The 17,815-nt window shown below is 50.3% G+C and overlaps 1 protein-coding gene across 2 annotated transcripts in view; it reads left to right on the plus strand.

The window, feature by feature from the left end:
* The window catches only part of PLXNA4 (plexin A4), a 466,285-nt gene that overhangs the window by 414,145 nt on the left and 34,325 nt on the right, over window positions 1-17,815 (plus strand). For both annotated transcript variants that reach the window (XM_039472947.2, XM_074379046.1), the window contains exons 21-25: window positions 2,162-2,304; window positions 7,608-7,876; window positions 10,596-10,662; window positions 11,474-11,620; window positions 16,332-16,491. In XM_039472947.2, the coding sequence (XP_039328881.1) occupies window positions 2,162-2,304; window positions 7,608-7,876; window positions 10,596-10,662; window positions 11,474-11,620; window positions 16,332-16,491 (786 nt within the window). The remainder of the gene's footprint in view (window positions 1-2,161; window positions 2,305-7,607; window positions 7,877-10,595; window positions 10,663-11,473; window positions 11,621-16,331; window positions 16,492-17,815) is intronic.

Consider the following 17,815-nt stretch of genomic DNA (forward strand, 5'->3'; position numbering starts at 1 on the left):
ATACTCATGCACTCAATTCACATACATGCACCCACTGACATGCCCACATAGCCATGCACTCATATTCACACATGCATCACACACTCATGCACTCACACATGCATACACACTGACATACGTTCACACTCATGCACTCACATTCATATTTGCATACACACCAACACATGTGCACTCACACGTACACACTCAGACCCACACGCAGGCACTCACATTCACACACATACATGCTAAGACATACATTCATTCACAGCCCCATGCACTCACATTCACACATGCATACACACTCAGTGACATTCACACTCACACATGCCTACACATTCACTGGCATACACTCATGCACACATGCTCACACGCAGTCATACACACACGCCCTGACATGCTCACACACAGTCATACATACACTCATGCTCACACACTGTCATACACACACACTCTCTGACATGATCACACATAGTCATATACACACACACACACACTCCCCTGACATGCTCACATGTGGTCATACACACACTCCCTGACATGCTCACATACTGTCATACACACACACACACACACACACACACACACACATTCCCTGACATGCTCACACACTCAGAATAGTGCTCATGCAGCCACACCCATGCTCATGCACATATGCCCACTCTTCTATAAGCATGCACACATGTGTTTCCTCACTCAGGACGTACACGATGAGTGTTCCTCAGGGCTTTTGGTGACAGCGCATGCCAAAAACACACATACACTGGTGCAAGCTCCGCTTGGATGCAGTTGGGTTCGCTGCTATTGAGGTCCATGTACGTAACAGGAACCACTGTGTCTGTGCAGCCAGCGCAGATGTGCGGGGGTGCAGGGAGAGACGAGCAGCAGGAGAGGCTGCAGAGGCCTCCCCAGGTGACATCCCTTTGGTTGTCTCAAATGAGCAGTCTTGGTATTCTCCGGGAACAGAGAGCCTAAATCTGAGGGCCTGAAGTCTGCTTTGCAGGGTGGAGCTCCACCCAATACATGAGGAAGGGCAGGGCTGGGGTCCCTGTCCACAGTTCGTAGGGTAGCTATATTGTGTTTCTGTGATCATCACAGCTCACTGGGTGCTGGGCTTGCTTTTTGAGGCTCTAGAGCCACATTGAGCTTGTGTGTCCCTTCTGAGTTCACAAAATATTTCCTCCCTACATTTGGGATTATGTAAATAGAAAAATATTTTTTAGTAGTCAGTGCACACTGGCTGTTCTTTGCTAGCATGTGTTAATCTGTCCTGGTTGTCTGTGTGCACACATGCACACATATGTGAGTGTGCACACAGTAAAGAGAAAGGTGGAGCAGGGAAGGGCTTGGCACCTCACCCCTGAGTACCCCCATGGCAGAAGGTGGCCCTTGGGGAGGATGTGCCCAGGATAGAACATGGTGACAGCTTTGGAACTAGGTAACATCTTCAGGCTGCACCACGTGCTGGACTTTCCCAAGAGGTCTTGTCACTCTGTTCATCTGGAGGCCTGAGCTGCCACCACATACAGCAGTGCCCACATGCGGGTCATAATTCACCATCAAGTAGCATCACCTTGAGGAAGGAAGGACAAAGAAGCACCCTGCCTATTTATGCAGAAGGACTATATTAGTGTGTCTGAGCCTCCGTCTCTGCCCCATTTGGAGGTTTAATGGCTCTCATGAGCCGCATGGTCCAGACTTGTGTCTTTAAACTTGTTTTTCTTTATCAGAAGTTGTTCTTAACATCTTATAAGGAAATCTATTACCAAACACAGCATCAGGAATGGACTCTTCCTCATGGCTTCTCGTCCTTCCCTTACCCATCTCTCTACATCCCCCTCCCCAGCATATTTGGAAACCAAAGCCCTTCATCTTCATATGGGGAGTCGCTCCTAGCCTAGCTGCCGCACAGACCTGTGGACAGCCTCACCCACCACCCCCCACCACCCACACCTTGGAAAGGTTTTAGCCCCAAGACAAGGTTTCTTGCAGTACGTCTTTCTCCCACGCTAATGCCATTCATCCCAATCTCAGCTGTGTAAACATAGCTTCTCCAGTTATTCCTGCCCATCATGGTCCACTGCTCATGTCTCCTAGGGGCTTGAGTTCTGAGCATTCTGAAATGGAGGTGACTGCTGGGGCCTCCCCATCCAGCCATCTCACAGGCTTCTCTTCATGCCAGCCTTTGCCGAGCTGCAGACGGACATCCATGAGCTGACCAGTGACCTGGATGGAGCCGGGATTCCCTTCCTGGACTACAGAACCTATACCATGCGGGTGCTGTTCCCAGGAATTGAAGACCACCCTGTCCTCCGGGACCTTGAGGTAAGAAGCAGTACCCCATCCTGGCATTAGAGACGGGGAGTGTGTTGGTGATCTTTAAGTCCAGCCCTCTCTTTCGGAGGTGAGAAAGCTAAGGCCAGGGAGGGGACACAACCCTCCCAAGGTCCCCCAGCTTATCAGCACCAGCCCATCCCTCTGAAAGAGGTGGGGCCAAGCCAGGGAACCTTGGAGCAGAGGTGTGAGTAGGGCTTTGGGTTTTAGAGGGTCATGGAGCCCTTTCAGAATTGAACGGAAGTAGTTGATGACCCTCTCCCCAGAAAGAAAACCTACATATGCACAGAAACAAGAAGCATGGGAAATACATTGGGGAAGCTCAGGGACCTTTGGTTTAGGGTCCATGAAGTAGGTGATTTGACTCACGTAGTTGGTACTCAATATATAAAGGATTTACCACTTAGTGCTTAATTGGAAAAGGTAAATGACGTGTTGGGAAGAGGGTGGGAATGTGAGTGAGAAATCATAACCCTCTCTTCTACCAGCAGGGACCTCATCTTCTGAACACTTTATCCCACTTACTGTCCAGCATGGTATCTGGCTTAGGTGTCTATTCATATTACACTTTGTTCTGAAAGGGCTTTCGAATGGCTTATAGAGATAAATACCAGAGGAAAGTGAAAAATATAAATGAGGAAAGACCAGGACAAAATAATAATCCTAAGGAATAATCACTATTAGTTGACTGTTACGAACATCTTAGCACAGTTTAAGCACTTTGCAGGCACTCATTCATTTTGCCTCCCTGGAAGCCTCTGAAGTAAGCAGGCCCATTATACAGGCTACAAAACTAAGAAGCCAGAGTTCAGTGGCTGCCTGGCAGCTGGTGGGGGCAGAAGGAAGATTTGAGCACAGGCATTTAGACTTCAGTGTCTTTACTCCCTATAACAGGCCCATGTGCTTGCCTTCTGGGGAGCTATGTCAGTGACCTGCCTTACAGCTCTGGATCAGTCAAAAATCTACAGCCAAAGCAACAATGCAAACTAAGGTTCATTCCAAGATTTACAGTGTCCATAAAATAAAAGCAGACCAATCACGAGGGAGTTGCTTGGGTTTGCAGGTACCGACACCTGAGGGAATGTCTAAGTGGGCTCTCCAAGGGAATGTAGTGGGCTATGCACCTCTGCAGCAAATGAGAGAAGTCAGAGGGCCATTCGTGGCACACACATTTCACCATACTTGCTTGTTGCATGAAGTGTGTGTGTGTGTGTGTGTGTGTGTGTGTGTGTGTGTGTGTTTCTATAGTGAGGGCATGGGATTTTCTATATGGAAGAGGCTCCCTTTGGCTCCTCAGCTGATAGATACCAAGAGGCACTTTCAGAGGTTGAAAGTGATGGTCTCTGTGTCCTCATTGACAAGGTGCCTTTTCTCTCTGCCTGTATGTGTAGCCCATGCATAAATAAAAACATTATGTGTATCCTGATACTTTTATCCATTTCCTTGGTCTTGCTCCTTGTCTTTGCTCTTCCCCCAACCCCACTCATTTTTCTCTTCCCTTTTTTTTTCCTCCAAAGTCTTGCTCTGTCGCCAGGCTGGAGTGCAGTGGTGCGATCTTGGCTGACTTCAACCTTCGCCTCCCCGGTTCAAGGGATTCCGCTGCCTCGGCCTCCTGAGGCTGGGACTACAGGCATGCACCACCAAGCCTGGCTATTTTTTGTGTGATTTTAGTACAGAAGGGGTTTCACCATGTTGGACAGGATGATCTCGATCTCCTGACCTCATGATCTGCCCCCTCGGCCTCCCAGAGGGCTAGGATTACAGGCATTTCTCTTTTATCTTTCTCCACCCTTACCTTTGTTTGCTTCAAATTACCAGGAGTCTCTTAGGGCCCTGGAGAACACACAAATTCCTAGTTAAAGTGAGACACAGGAGTGATGAGAAGATAAGACCATTGTGTGCACGAGTGTGTATGATTGGATGTGTAGACTGTGCCTGCGCCTTATTTATCTTTGTAGTTCTAAGTTCCAGCAGAGTAGAGTGCCTGGCACATAGTGGGCATGTGGGAAGTGGTGAATGACTGAATAAATGAATATCTGTGTGTTTGGCTAAATTAAGGTGGAAATGGGGGTTGCAGGAAGGGAAATTATGTCTGAACATCCCCATACTACTCTGTGGATGGGATGGAGAGTAATCTAAATAAGATTGCAACAGGGATGAGTATATGAAGTTATTCTCCTTTCTTCACGAGTTCAAAATTCCAAATCTAAATAGGTTTCCTCTGGGGAGGTGGGAAGAGATAGCATGGGGAGAAATGACAGATACAGGTGAGGGGACGGAAGGCAGCAAACCACATTGCCATGTGTGTACCTATGCAACAATCTTGCATGTTCTTCACATGTACCCCAAAACCTAAAATGCAATTAAAAAAAAAAGAAAAGAAAGAAAAAAATGTAACTTTTAAGTTGGATTTTCCCAGAACTTTTACTGGCCCACATTAGCCTGGAGCTATGGGAGATCCAGCTTTCTATGTGAAATCAAGGGATTATGTGTGGATCACTGTTTTCTTATTTGTTTTTTTCCCAACCCCTTCTTGTCTCTGGAGTAGTTTCTACCCCTTGGTGTTCTGAGTATGGAAACAAGCCATTGATTAATCCAAAGCAGTGTTTCCCAGCCCTTTCGGCCACTGGGGTTCCTGCTCACCTTTGGAAGTGTGAAGAAGGAGGTGTCCTCTTGCTTCAGGCTGTCCTGGAGCGGAGGCCACCTGGCCCCCTCACTTGGGGCTCTCTGGGTTAAGTCCAGGCCTTCAAGAAAGGTGTTTCCCAACTTTTCTTGTCATGTACCAACCCTTTAAAACACAGAGCAGTCAATCTTCTACTCCCAATTTCGAGCTATCATTGGCTCCTAAACTCTAACCTATTGGGTTACAATTAAAATTTACTATCCAATTTTATACTCACAGCCTTCAACTAAATTAGAGAACCATCTGGTGAATAAAGTCTTGTTTCAGAGCAGCGTTTGCTTGGGCTGGGGAGGGTGGCAGGTCACAATGGGGAACTGTTTCGGATACTTCTTACCAAGACACTTCACTTCCATCTCCTTCCTTCATAAAGTGGGGAGAGAATTCCTACCTCCCATGCCCCAAAACACTGTCCTGATGCACTAGATGTCTGGGAAACAGTTGGAAGAAAGGGATCCATGGAAAGCAGTCCAGGGAGTCTGAAAAGCAGGTAATAAAACTGTTGCCATTTAAGTGTGCACTGTGCGTGCCAAGCACTTTACATACATTATCTTATTTAATGTTCATAAAACATTATGACACAGACACTCGTATTCTCATTTTACAGATGAAGCAATAGAGCCCAGAGGTGATGGAGTTTTCCTTCACCTACGAGTCACTGTGGTCCCTCTGCTTCTAAAACCCATGCTGCTGAATAGGGTGTTATTTCACTGTAGGTGGCTTTGCTAAAATCTTCCTTCCCAGTGTCCCAGACCTGCTTCCCAGGAGGCATGTGCATTTTCCACACAGAGAAAGTACAGCCTCACAGGGAGTCTAGAGTGCATCCTCACACCAAGCGTGCTCTCTGGCCAGCCCATGTCCTCTTTCAGCTCTCAAAATGCCATCATGCTAAACCTTCTGGTGATGCCCTCCCTTAGCCAGCCAGCCTGAGCTAGGGGGAGGTCCTGCATGGGAAGGCGTTAGAGAGATGTCCGAGTTGGCTTTCAGACAGCTCTCAAGCCTAGGGGTAGGACTAGACATGGTGAAAGATGGGGAGGACGCCCGGGCACATGGGAGCCTAAAAGTTTGGGTTTTGTAATCCAGCACTGCCCGTCATGAGATAGGCTGCCTTGGAATAGCTGCAGTAGCTTCTCTGGGAGATTGTTAACCCACTCTTGCAGGATCATTAGAAGACTTAATTGAAACAATGTGTGTAATTTATAGGCACTGTGTATTGCACATGGTGGGTTCCCAAGAAATGACATTATGTATGATTAGGACAAATCGTAGAACTGCTCTTCTGGGTAATTTGAAGGACAGTGCCATGTGTATGTTCTCAGAAGCTCCCCCTTGAGGGTGGATCCTATAGCTGACTTTTAAATAAATATTTTAGTTTAACAGAAGTACGCAATGGATCAGGCACAAACAACTTGTCAGCCTGCAGCTCGATGACTTTTCCCCAAGTGAACATGCCCATCAACCCAGCACCAAATAGAACATGACCAGTCCCCCAGGAGTTCCGGGGTGCCCCCTTCTAGTTACAGCCACTTTTCAACAACCATTGATTAATTTCATCTGCGTTTTAAATCCTTATTTAAATGATAGTCTACAAAGAGCATGCCCTCTTTAGCGTCTGGCTTTTTTCATTCAGTGCATTCGCAGGACCCATCCCTGTTACCGTGTGCAGCAAGGGGTCATTCATTCTCATCACTGTGTGGTATCCATCGGGTGGAATACACCACAGTTCCTCCATCTGTTCTCTTATTGCTGGACATCTGAGTGTTTCCAGTTTGGAGCTATTACTGACAGGATTGCAATGCACACCCTTGGACATCTCAGGGGTGGGTCTTCGATACCTACCTGAGTTGTTGACTTGTGTTTGCTGAGTGGATGGCATGCCCTTGCAGGGATCTCTCAATGAACAGACAATGGAGGTGGGGAGATAAAACCATCTTCCTCTTCCCTGGATAGGGCAGGGTCTTAGTCCCTAAGAAAACATCGAGTGCTACAGTTCAGAAGTTCTTTAGAGACTATTGGGCTCAATCTTCCCCTTTTATCATGTGGATAAATGTGGGCCCCCAGAGAAGGAAAGAGATTTACCCAGTGCTACCTAGCAAGGTGGCATCAGAATCCACATGGAACCCAGTGTCCTGACTCTGAGGCCACTGGTGTGTCAACAGCATCCCGAGGGCTGGAGAGGGGTGGGCATTAGTTACTCCCAAGCTCAGGAATGGGGATTCTCAGTCAGGGTGTAAACCATGACAGCCCTGGCCACCTGGAGTCCCCCACAGGGACTGTGAGGTGCTCTGCCATGGCTCAGGGCCCCTCATCAATTCCGCGTCACCATCAGGGAAGAGCTCTGGAGTCTGGCAGAAGTGACTCATCCCAGCCCTGCCATTTGCTAACCATGTGATGCTCTCTCTGTGCTGCAATTGATTCATCTCTAAACCAGAGGCTGCAACGGAGGTAAATCAGATACTTAACTCAGTGCTAAGGGCTTGACAGCATTAGTCAGGTGGACTGTGGCTTAAGTGGCAGGTGAGAGGGTCATGAGTACAGACACAGCCATCCTGTGGGGAGGTCACTGAGCTCCCCACCCTGCCGATGGCATCACGACTCCTGGGTGTCTCTGCAGGTCCCAGGCTACCGGCAGGAGCGTGTGGAGAAGGGCCTGAAGCTCTTTGCCCAGCTCATCAACAACAAGGTGTTCCTGTTGTCCTTCATCCGCACGCTCGAGTCCCAGCGCAGCTTCTCCATGCGCGACCGTGGCAACGTGGCCTCGCTCATCATGACTGTGCTGCAGAGCAAGCTGGAGTATGCCACAGATGTGCTGAAGCAGCTGCTGGCCGACCTCATCGACAAGAACCTGGAGAGCAAGAACCACCCCAAGCTGCTGCTCAGGAGGTGAGTGTGCAGTCTGGTGCGCCCTGCTCCAGCCCAGCCGTGCACCTGGCTCATCATGCCTTGTAGGGAAACAGGCAGAGCTCCTAGGAGAGCAACCACATTCCCAACTAGCCCAGAGCCAGGGCTACATTGCAGCCTCCCTTAGAGGAACCTGTCCACTACCCTCAGGAGTCAAGGACGGACACACTTGTCTGCTCACCCTCTTGTTCTCTTGCCCCCATGTCGAATCTCATCTTTCCTTCTCTGCCCTTCTACTTAATCTTGACCCTGCCTACTGCAGTCTCCTCTCATGAAATCTTCAGAGGTTACTTAGACCATCCTCTGGCCTTATCTAAGTCCAAAGTTGGATTAAGTGAGAGGACCCCTGGCCTCATGCCATCAGAGGGTCGGGGGAAGCAGTGGGAGCACACTGGAGCTTGTTAGAAAGCAGAATCGCAGGCCAGGCGCAGCAGCTCATGCCTGTGATCCCAACACTTTGGGAGACCAAGGCAGGAGGATCTCTTGGGGTTGGGAGTTCGAGACCAGCCTGGGCAACATAGTAGGCCACATAGACTTCATCTCTACAAAAATCAAAATATAAAAGTTAGCCAGGCATGGTGGTGTGCATCTGGAGGCTGGGGCAGGAGGATCCTTTAAGCCCTGGAGTTTGAGGCTGCAGTGAGCCATGATCTCACGGCTGTACTCCAGCCTGCACAACAGGACAAGACCGTGTCAATAAATAAATAAATGCAGAATGTCCAGTCTCTCTCAGACCCACTGAATCAGAAGTTGCATTTTAATGAGGAACTCAGGTTATCCCAACCCATATTAAAGTTTGAGAGCATGGAAGAAAAGTCCTTTAGTGGTATCTCACCCCGTACAGCCCAGCAAGCATTTCCTGGCACCTGCTGTAGGCTCTAAACGGGCCCAGGCTCCACCACTCAACACCCTGGAGGCCTCAGACTTGACACTGTTGAAACCTTAAAGGTCCTATGTCAAGACATAACCTTAACCTGTGGCTTTGGCCTTACAGGAAATAGGGACTCTCTCACTCTATCTGTGCTTCGTGTGAACTCTCTGTATACTTGAAGACCATTTCCCCTGTAGGTCAAGTTATTCCAGTGCCTTTGGCCTTGGCATATCTGAAGTTAGAAAACACCCACGTCGTGTCATTACGTCCAGCCCTCTGCCTAGACCATGCACAGTTTGCCTGCTGTCTGCCTGTCCCCTGGACTTCCGTCTTTGGTCTCTGGGTCTCAGGCTGGGCTTCAGTGGCTCCCACGTGGTCCAGTGGGTAGATTTGCCTTTCAGAAGTATTGACTTCAGGCTTTTTCTCGGAGCAGTGGGCATGTGCCTGTACAGCTGCAAAAGTCTGCTGCATATAAGAGCTAGCAGACAGCTTTGGAAACAGCAAGATAGATCATTTTGATTTTTGTTTTGCTTTCACCACGCAGCCACCCACTGGCATAATTCCAGGGTTGCCACTGCCTGCCAGAGCTCCCACCAACAGCTTCCCGGCGTGGTCTCACTCTGCCTCTGTGTCTCCTCCCCTGTTTTCCGTTCTTGCTCTCCTGGTTGCTCTTGCTTCCTTCTACTCTCCTTCCCTTTCTTCTTCTTGCCCCTGGCTGCCCACCTCCTTTCCGTATTCTTCCTTCTTTTCTCTTCCCAGCTTCATTTTGTGCTGGCAGCCTCCCAACTACCTTGTGATTGTAGTTATTAGCATTTTCTGGCAACTGCACCTTGAAACTCTGTCCAGACATACCTGGATGGGCTAGTTTCTCTCTGGAGCTGGCCGCATACTAAGTGCAAGTTTGAATGTAATTCGTTTTCTCTAAATGGATGCAACCGAGAATGTCCTTGGGCTGACTGCACTGCTGCTGCATCTTCACCTCCAAAGTCAAAGAATAAATGGGCTTGGGTTGTAGCATGACAGACACAAGTTAGACTCAAGAATGAACTTTCTATCATTACAAATGAAACCCTAGAAGGGCTCCCAAGGGAAGTTCCAAAGGGTGTGGTAGCCTTTGCAATAGGGCAGTTTCAACGTGGCTTGGGATGAGCAGGGTACATGGCTTTCTGCTGCTCCCAGTGTCAGGGGCCTTTAGCTCAGGCCGTAAGCTCAGTTTGGCCATCTGAGCTTCTGATATGGATCCTCCTCCTGCCACCTTTATTCCTATTCCCTGCCGAATTGGTACTTCCCCAGGGTTTGGGATTTTTTTGTTTTTTGGTTTTCCCAAAAGAACACATGTAGCCTCTAAAGTTCTCTAAGGCTATACTGACTAATAGAACTATGAGCCACATGTGACTATTTAAATCTAAATCAGTTAAAAATAAATCGGGTTCAGTGTCAGTTCCTCAGACATGCTGGCCACATTTCAAGTGCTCAGTAGCTGCGTGTGGCTGGTGGCTGCCGTATTAGACGGCACAGGTAGAGAAAATTTTCATCATCATGGGACGTGCAATTGGACAGCGGTGCTCTAAGGCATTCCAGCCAAAAACCCACCCGCAGCCTGACGCCCAAAATGTCAGCTTTGTAGGAAAAACTCATCTTACTGTTCTGGGGGCATCTAGGAGCCCATGAAACTCTTGTATTCATTAGGATCTCAAGATTTGGCCTACACGCTAGAAGGAGCAAGATGAATGCACGCACTTCCTCCCCTGTCCTTCCCAGCCCACGGGCTCTGACCAGCTGCTTCTTTCTTTGTCTTTTTCTGCTGGTTCCCTCGCTGACTGCTGAAAGGACTGAGTCGGTGGCTGAGAAGATGCTGACCAATTGGTTCACTTTCCTCCTCTACAAGTTCCTCAAGGTAAGGTTGGATGTGGACGAATTTCTGGCCCTGCCTCATGCATTCTCTGACTGGGGATCCCTCCACATCCCCAGTCCTCCCTTACTGGGAGTCCATGAACCCTTCTAACCCCACACGAAATGGAATTTGCCCTCATCATGGACAGTCTAGGGAGACAGATCCCTGCAGTCCATCATCGCTCCAGAGACACAGTCTTCCTGAGGCTGGTTTCCTCCTGCCTGGGGAGGGATAGGTGAGCCCTGAGAGGCTCTGCATGGTCCCTAAAGCTGAAGCCCCGTTTGAAGCTAAAAGGGATTTGCCCATTTTTCTCTGCATTCCCTCTTCCCTCTCCCAGCCCCAGATTTACTGAGGCTGATGAGGGCCCCAGGCCAGTGAAGAAGCTGCATGTTGTGGCAGATAAGCCAAGGATGCGCCTGGGAGGTGGAAGAGGCTCAGCTTCTAATTACTAACTTATGTTCTAAGGGGTTCATGCCACCCAGGACTAACCTCTGCCTTTGGATGGGGTCTCAGAGAGCAGAGTGGGGTGGGGGAGGGGAGGGGAGCGGCAGAGGAAGAAAGAGGTTTGTGGAGGCGGTGATAGGAGAGGGCAGAATGGGAAAAGACCCTGTGATCCGAAGAGCCAGGAGGAAGGCCAGCCTGAGGTTGAGGAGCTGGAGAGAAGGAGATGAAGAGCTGAGGATAAAAGTCGGGGCTGGGTGGGCGGGCTGAGGGACTTGGCAGGGGATGGAAGCAGCCCTTTGGAGAGGCAGGGACTGGGAGCACATGCCGATGTTCCAGGAACTCCTCCCAGTGAGGTTCTTCTCTCCTCCAGGAGTGTGCCGGGGAGCCTCTCTTCTCCCTATTCTGTGCCATCAAGCAGCAGATGGAGAAGGGCCCCATCGATGCCATCACGGGCGAGGCCCGCTACTCCTTGAGCGAGGACAAGCTCATCCGCCAGCAGATCGACTATAAAACCCTGGTGAGCCCACCCATCTGTTTCCTCTGGGGCTTTGACAAGCGGGCTTCGGTCCTGGGTAGAACTGCTCAGCAGAGGCGGAAAGGCTAAACAGCTGTCTCTCCAGGTGTGTCTGCTGTGTGGGCCCAGCCAGGTGCTTCCCCTGTGTCCGTCACCCCAGACTTCCTCTGTTCTGTTTCACCAGGGGCATTTGGATTTGGGGACTAGTAGCTCAGACACATTTGAGTGATACTTCAGCCAATGAAATGGGGGTTTCAGACCACACCAGTCACAGGGTCGTAGCCCTTGACCCAGGTGGACTCCTCTTCTGTCTTCCCAGCTTAGAGTCAGTGCTTTACAGAAGAGGTCCCTGCAGGCAGAGAGTGGGGGACAGAGAGGAGAGGCAGCTACAGAGTTCCTCATAGTTCTGAAGCCCACATTTGCCTTCTGCTCTAAGTTCAAATACAACTGTGGCCCCAGGTGTATAATGCAAGGCCAAGATGGCCTAGTGGTATAAGGCATTTGCTGAAGGAACATGGGGATCCCCTCCAGCAACGTCAGACACCCCGCCTGACAAAAACAGTTACCCTAGGAGGCAGCAAAGCTTAGCATTCAAGAGCATGGCCTTTGGACTCAGACCTGGATTTGAGCCCTGACTCTGCCTTTGACCAACAGAGTGAATGGGGGCAGGTCCCTAACCTCTCTGAGTTTGGGTGTCTTTAACAGAAATATTGGGAACATCAACAGAACCGCCTAAAGTAGGGATGACCGTAGTTGTTCACAGTGAAGTTGTGCAGAGGATCAAATGGGACAAGACGAGCAGGCGGTGAAACCTGAGTCACACCCACGCCCTAGCACTTGGTCACACAGGCCCCGCCTGCCTCTCCCACCGTGACCATGAGTCCACTCGCTGCTCATTCTTTTCAAACCCAACCCAGGGAGCTCACTCTTAGAATTTTTGGAGATCACTGTTATCTCCAACCAGCTCTTTTTCTCTGAGGAAGGGGAGGGGGTGGGCAAAGAGGAAGTATGAAAAGATAAAAGCTGAGTGTTGGGGGTGATAGGCAGGTGGCACCCAAGAATGGAGGCAGGAGTGACAGAAGGGAATGAGGAGGACAGGGACTGTCGGGAGAGGGAGGAGCCCCAGCAGCCTGGGGCACGGTCGGGCTGGGAGGGAGCACGATTCTCAGACAACCCCTCCAACTGCTCTGAGCTGTGGGGACATGTCGAATTCCAGTTCCTGTGGCCAGCTGGGGAGACAGTTCCCCCCTCTGAATGAGGTGGGAGGGCTGGGAAGGCTGCGGCCATGATCCACCTATCTCACTCTCATTTTCCAAAAGCCCCGGGAATCCCAGTAGATTTCTGAACAGATTTGTGGGGATTGGCTCCGTGATGAAGATTCAAAGGAGCAGCCTGTGAATGAGGCCCCTGCTTCCTGGCAGTTACCGTCTGCTTGGAAGGAGAGAGAGAGAGAGAGAGAGAGAGAGAGAGAGAGAGAGAGAGAGAAGGCTCCGATTAAAATGGAACAGGGGGGAAAAACCCTTCCAAAAATAGAGACCTGCATGGATTTCTTAATGAGACAGAACTACCACTTAAATGTCTTCGACCCCATCTCCCCTGCTCCACTCCCTTTCTTTCCTGTCTCCTCAGCATCTTCCCAGTATTGAATCCAACACAATGAGTTGTGATCACGTTCTGGCCCAATATTGCAGAATCCTTTGTTCTAGAGGCCACGGTAACGGTAGCGCACTGAGCTGGTTTTAGGTGATGCAACTGAAAGAGAATGTGAGGAAACTGGAGTGGGTCAGGGACCAGCATCCATTAAGGTGGGAAACCTTGGGACAGGAGCAGTAAGGAAAGAGGAAAGAAACTGCCTTTGTTTTGCCTGGAGAAAAAAAACGGTCACAGGGGGCTTTAGTAGCCGCCTTCAGGCCTGGGGAAGGTATTTGCACATGTGCAGGGGAGTGGCCCCCTCAGGGTGTGGACAGAAGGCAAGAAATCCGTGCAGGACAGCAGCATGAAGAGCAGGCAGACGCTCGAGAGCCGGCCAGATACAAAGATGGGGAGTCCTGGGACTGGGCGGTGGCTGGAGGAGCCCAGAGTGCTATGGGCCTGCTAAGAGTAGCCTTGTCTTGGGCAGGAGAGAGAACCACAAAGATGCTCTAAGAGGCTTGGGGGGAAAGCGAGTTCACCACTCTGCAGTCAGGTGTGCCTCCTAGGTCTTTAGTGATTTATTAGACTGATGCTGGAGCTTGGACTGGCCAAGGTCCCTGCTTTCGGTGGTGCCCCAGTACCACCATTGGCAACATCTGGTTGCTAGAGTGCAAGATGCCTACCTGGGAGCCCACTAGAGCATGAGGTGCCCATGTGGGAGTCTCGAGCCAGGCAATGCTAGATGCCTACCCGGGAGCCTGCTAGAGCGCGAGGTGCCTACCCGGGAGCCTGCTAGAGTGCGAGGTGCCTACCCGGGAGCCTGCTAGAGCATGAGGTGCCCACCCGGGAGCCTGCTAGAGTGCTAGATGCCCACCTGGGAGCCTGCTAGAGTGCGAGGTGCCCACCTGGGAGCCTGCCAGAGTGCAAGGTGCCCACCTGGGAGCCTGCCAGAGTGTGAGGTACCCACCTGGGAGCCTGCCAGAGTGTGAGGTACCCACCAGGGAGCCTGCTAGAGCACTAGATGCCCACCAGGGAACCTAGGAGCACTAGCTAGTTGCCTGGGAATCTGAAAAATGCAGAGTCTCAGGCTCCATCCTAGACCTCCTAGATCAGAATCTGTGTCTCAACAAAGCTGCCAACTGTTTATATTCACATTAGCGTTTGAGAGCCACTTCCCTAGCAGAGAAATCGCCAGGCAGGTTGTTAATAAACTAGCCAAGAAGCACCGGGGAAGGGAACCTGTGGGTGGAGCTCTGGCTTGGCCAGTGGCCAGGGGCTCTGTCCTTCTGTGGGGCCACTGCTCCCACTTTAGAATGCCAAACCCCGCCCTGAAGTGCGCCACAGAGTTGTTCTCATGAGGCCATGCTGAATTCCTGTGGAAGTAGAAATGCCAGGAGATCACATTTAGGTGGCAGCCTCTGCCTCATGGTTCCCTCAGAGGAGGAAGCCCAGAGCAAGCCACGTGGCTGTCTTGGGAAGTCTGAGCTGCTCTACCAGGGCCCAAAGGACAGGACAGCAGGGGCTGCCAGAACAGCCCAAGGGTCAGGCTTTGCTTGGCTGCTGAGCAGAGGCAAGAAGCCAGAAGGCACTTAGAAGGAGGGGAGCACTGGGGGCAGAAGTCGCTCCACCATGTTTTCAGGTGAGGGCATTTTGAGGGTAAGAGTTTGGTTTTACAGATTTCAGGGTTTTTTTTCCTTCCCCTTCTTAATGGAATAAGCATGTTCATATTTGAGCTCGTAGCAGTCTAGCTGCTAATGAAAGGCAGGTGCCCAGAGCCCGGGCTTCTGATTGCCACCACATGGAGCAAGAAGGGGGTGGAGTGGGAGAGACACTGGTGTCTGGCTCTGCAAACCAGATGGGAAAACTGGGAAATGCGTATGGGGGCATGGAGAGAGTAAAAGTTCCGAGGAGAGAGGCACAGGGAGGGCTTGCTGGCCAACAGGACCGGAGGGAGAGTTTGGGTGCCCAGAAGGGAAGGGGGCACTTGGCGTCACTACCCCTAGGATGCCCAGCCTCTCTGTCTTGGATCTTGTGTGCTCACTTATCCCAGTACCCACAGCACCCAGCCTGTTCCCTGCAGTCCAACCATGAGCCCACACGGTGCCGTAGATGTAGAAAGAACCCACTGTGAGAACAGCAAGAGAAGAAAAGCCTTGATCTTTTTAAAGGAAAAGCCCAGAACTTTTTAAAGAAAAATTAAAAAGACAGTTAAAACTGTCTTTTTAATTTTAAAGTTAATGAAAAGTTAAAACTCTTTTTAATTTTTAATTTAAAACTCTTTTTAAATTAAAAATTAAAAAGAGTTTTAACTTTTGCTACTAGCTCCAAAAAGAGAAACGGAGGCCCTGAGCCATGCAGTCACCTCTTCCCCAACACGGGTTCAAGTTCAGGGCCAGGACTGAATCTGCAATTTTTAAAGAGCATCTTTTTATTTTTAAAGAATACCTTAAGTGTCTTGTAGATTTGCCAACCTCTAATCAGGTGAATGAGACCTTCATAAAAATCAAAGCTTGTGAAATCTTTGGAGAAAGAAGCCAGATTCCTATTAGTTCCGTGTGTGTGTGTGTGTGTGTGTGTGTGTGTCCCCGAGAAGGAGTGACAAGAAGGAGACAGCCACACATGGATGGGCAGGGAGGGGCTTTCAGAGGTGGTTGAGGGTTTGGGTGTGCCGCTGCAACGGACTCTTGCATGCATGCATGTAAGAGAGAGAGCACGTGTGCATGCATGCATTGGCGTCCGTTCTGTTGCAAATTTCCCCTCGCTGCTACCACATGCTTGAGCATTGTTCCTTTTGAAAAATCAGGATTTTAATAAAGTTTGTTCTGACAGGGAGTGAGGTGTGCAGCTCGTACTCCCTCAAGGACGTTGAAGCCAAGGCATTGTTCTGCTTGCCTGGACAGGAAAGGGCAGTGGGCTTGGTGGGAGCACAGATGTTCTGGAGCCACCCTGCTCCTCCCCAGCCCATCCTGGAGCGGAGGAGCCATTCAGGGCAGGATCCCATGGTGCTGTAGTGCTGTAGGGAATCTAGGAGCTTTTCCTGCTGCCCCATTTCATATGCCTCCTCTCCCCACCTTTCCCTCAGGTCCTGAGCTGTGTCAGCCCTGACAATGCCAACAGCCCAGAGGTCCCAGTAAAGATCCTCAACTGTGACACCATTACTCAGGTCAAGGAGAAGATTCTGGATGCCATCTTCAAGAATGTGCCTTGCTCCCACCGGCCCAAAGCTGCAGATATGGACCTGGGTGAGTAGGCTGTCCACCCAGGGGCTGTCCTTCTGGCTGGTTCTGAACTCGCCTCACCTCTAGCTGGGGTAGAGATCAGAGGGGGAGAATCACTGGCTGGAGGGACTCAGGCATGCCCCCCCAGCCCCAGAGCCCATGGGGTTGGCTTCCTGGACCGATTGGAATTGACCAGAGCTGGTCAGTGAGCAGTTTGCAGAGAAGGGACAGGGTCACTTGGCAGCCTGTTGGTGAATTACCTGGCAGAATATGCCTCTGGGGTCCTTTGAGTAGCAGAGGGGTGGGAAATGAAGGCATCATAGCTGGAAAGAAGGGGATTTAAGGGCAGTCTACCAGCCTGAGCTTCTGTGCCCCAAGGTCCAGCCACTGCCTCTGTTGTCACCCCAGGCTCTTCCCTTCCTCTCAGCTCCGTGCCTATAATTTTTGCTAAATACCTACGTCTTGAGGGATCTGGGTCAGTGATAGAGAATGGAGAGAAAGTATAGGGGAAAAATGAGACAAGACAGCCTGCTGGGGAGCAGGATGACATTTTAACTGAATATTCCATGAATAGATCTCCTCTATAAACAAGGGCATACTGGTTAGGGCCACCAGTACTTAGAGCCGGTTACGGTTTGCATGAGCAGTTCATAGGATACCATCCTGGGGAAATCCTCCTGGAGAGCTCCAGGATCTGAAGAGGCCAGTGGGGAAGAAAGGCAGTTCCAGCATCGGGGGCCGGCATCAACCACACCTCGATCCGAGTCCTGGTGCCGCCAAATCCTAGCTGTATGACCCTGGTCAATTAATCTGTGTATGCCTTAGTTTCCTAGCTATAAATAGAGATAATCATAGTGTCTGCCTTGTAGTAAGAATTTGGTGAGATCATGCATGGAAAAGCCTCTTTAATGCAGCGTGTGGTCCATCGTACACACTAAGTATTGGTTGCTGCCATCACTGATTATGAGGATAATATAAGGAGACTGAGTGTGCCTGTTTGTTGATGCTGGGCATGGAGGGAGAAGCGTTGATGTGTGTGTGTGTGCTCGTATCTGGAGATTCCTGGCAACATAGTGGTGGGAGGACCCCTCAGATGCCTCTAATCCATCCATCTGGCCTCTAAGCTGGCTTCGGCTAAGCCATCCAAGACAGACAGGCATCTCTGCTATTTTCTAAAATCCAGAGGGAATTTTCGTCGCCTCCCACTGCCTCACCCCACTCCCTCTGAATTCTGATGCCTAAAGATTCTTAGGATCAGGAAGTTGTAGTAACTCCTCTAAATTCTCCCTTCTTCATTGAACCCCATCTCTTCTCGCTTGGCTCTTGACTGAAGGTACTTGGCCCGGTG

Source organism: Saimiri boliviensis, chromosome 10, assembly GCF_048565385.1.
Source record: "Saimiri boliviensis isolate mSaiBol1 chromosome 10, mSaiBol1.pri, whole genome shotgun sequence".
Lineage (NCBI taxonomy): Eukaryota > Metazoa > Chordata > Mammalia > Primates > Cebidae > Saimiri > Saimiri boliviensis.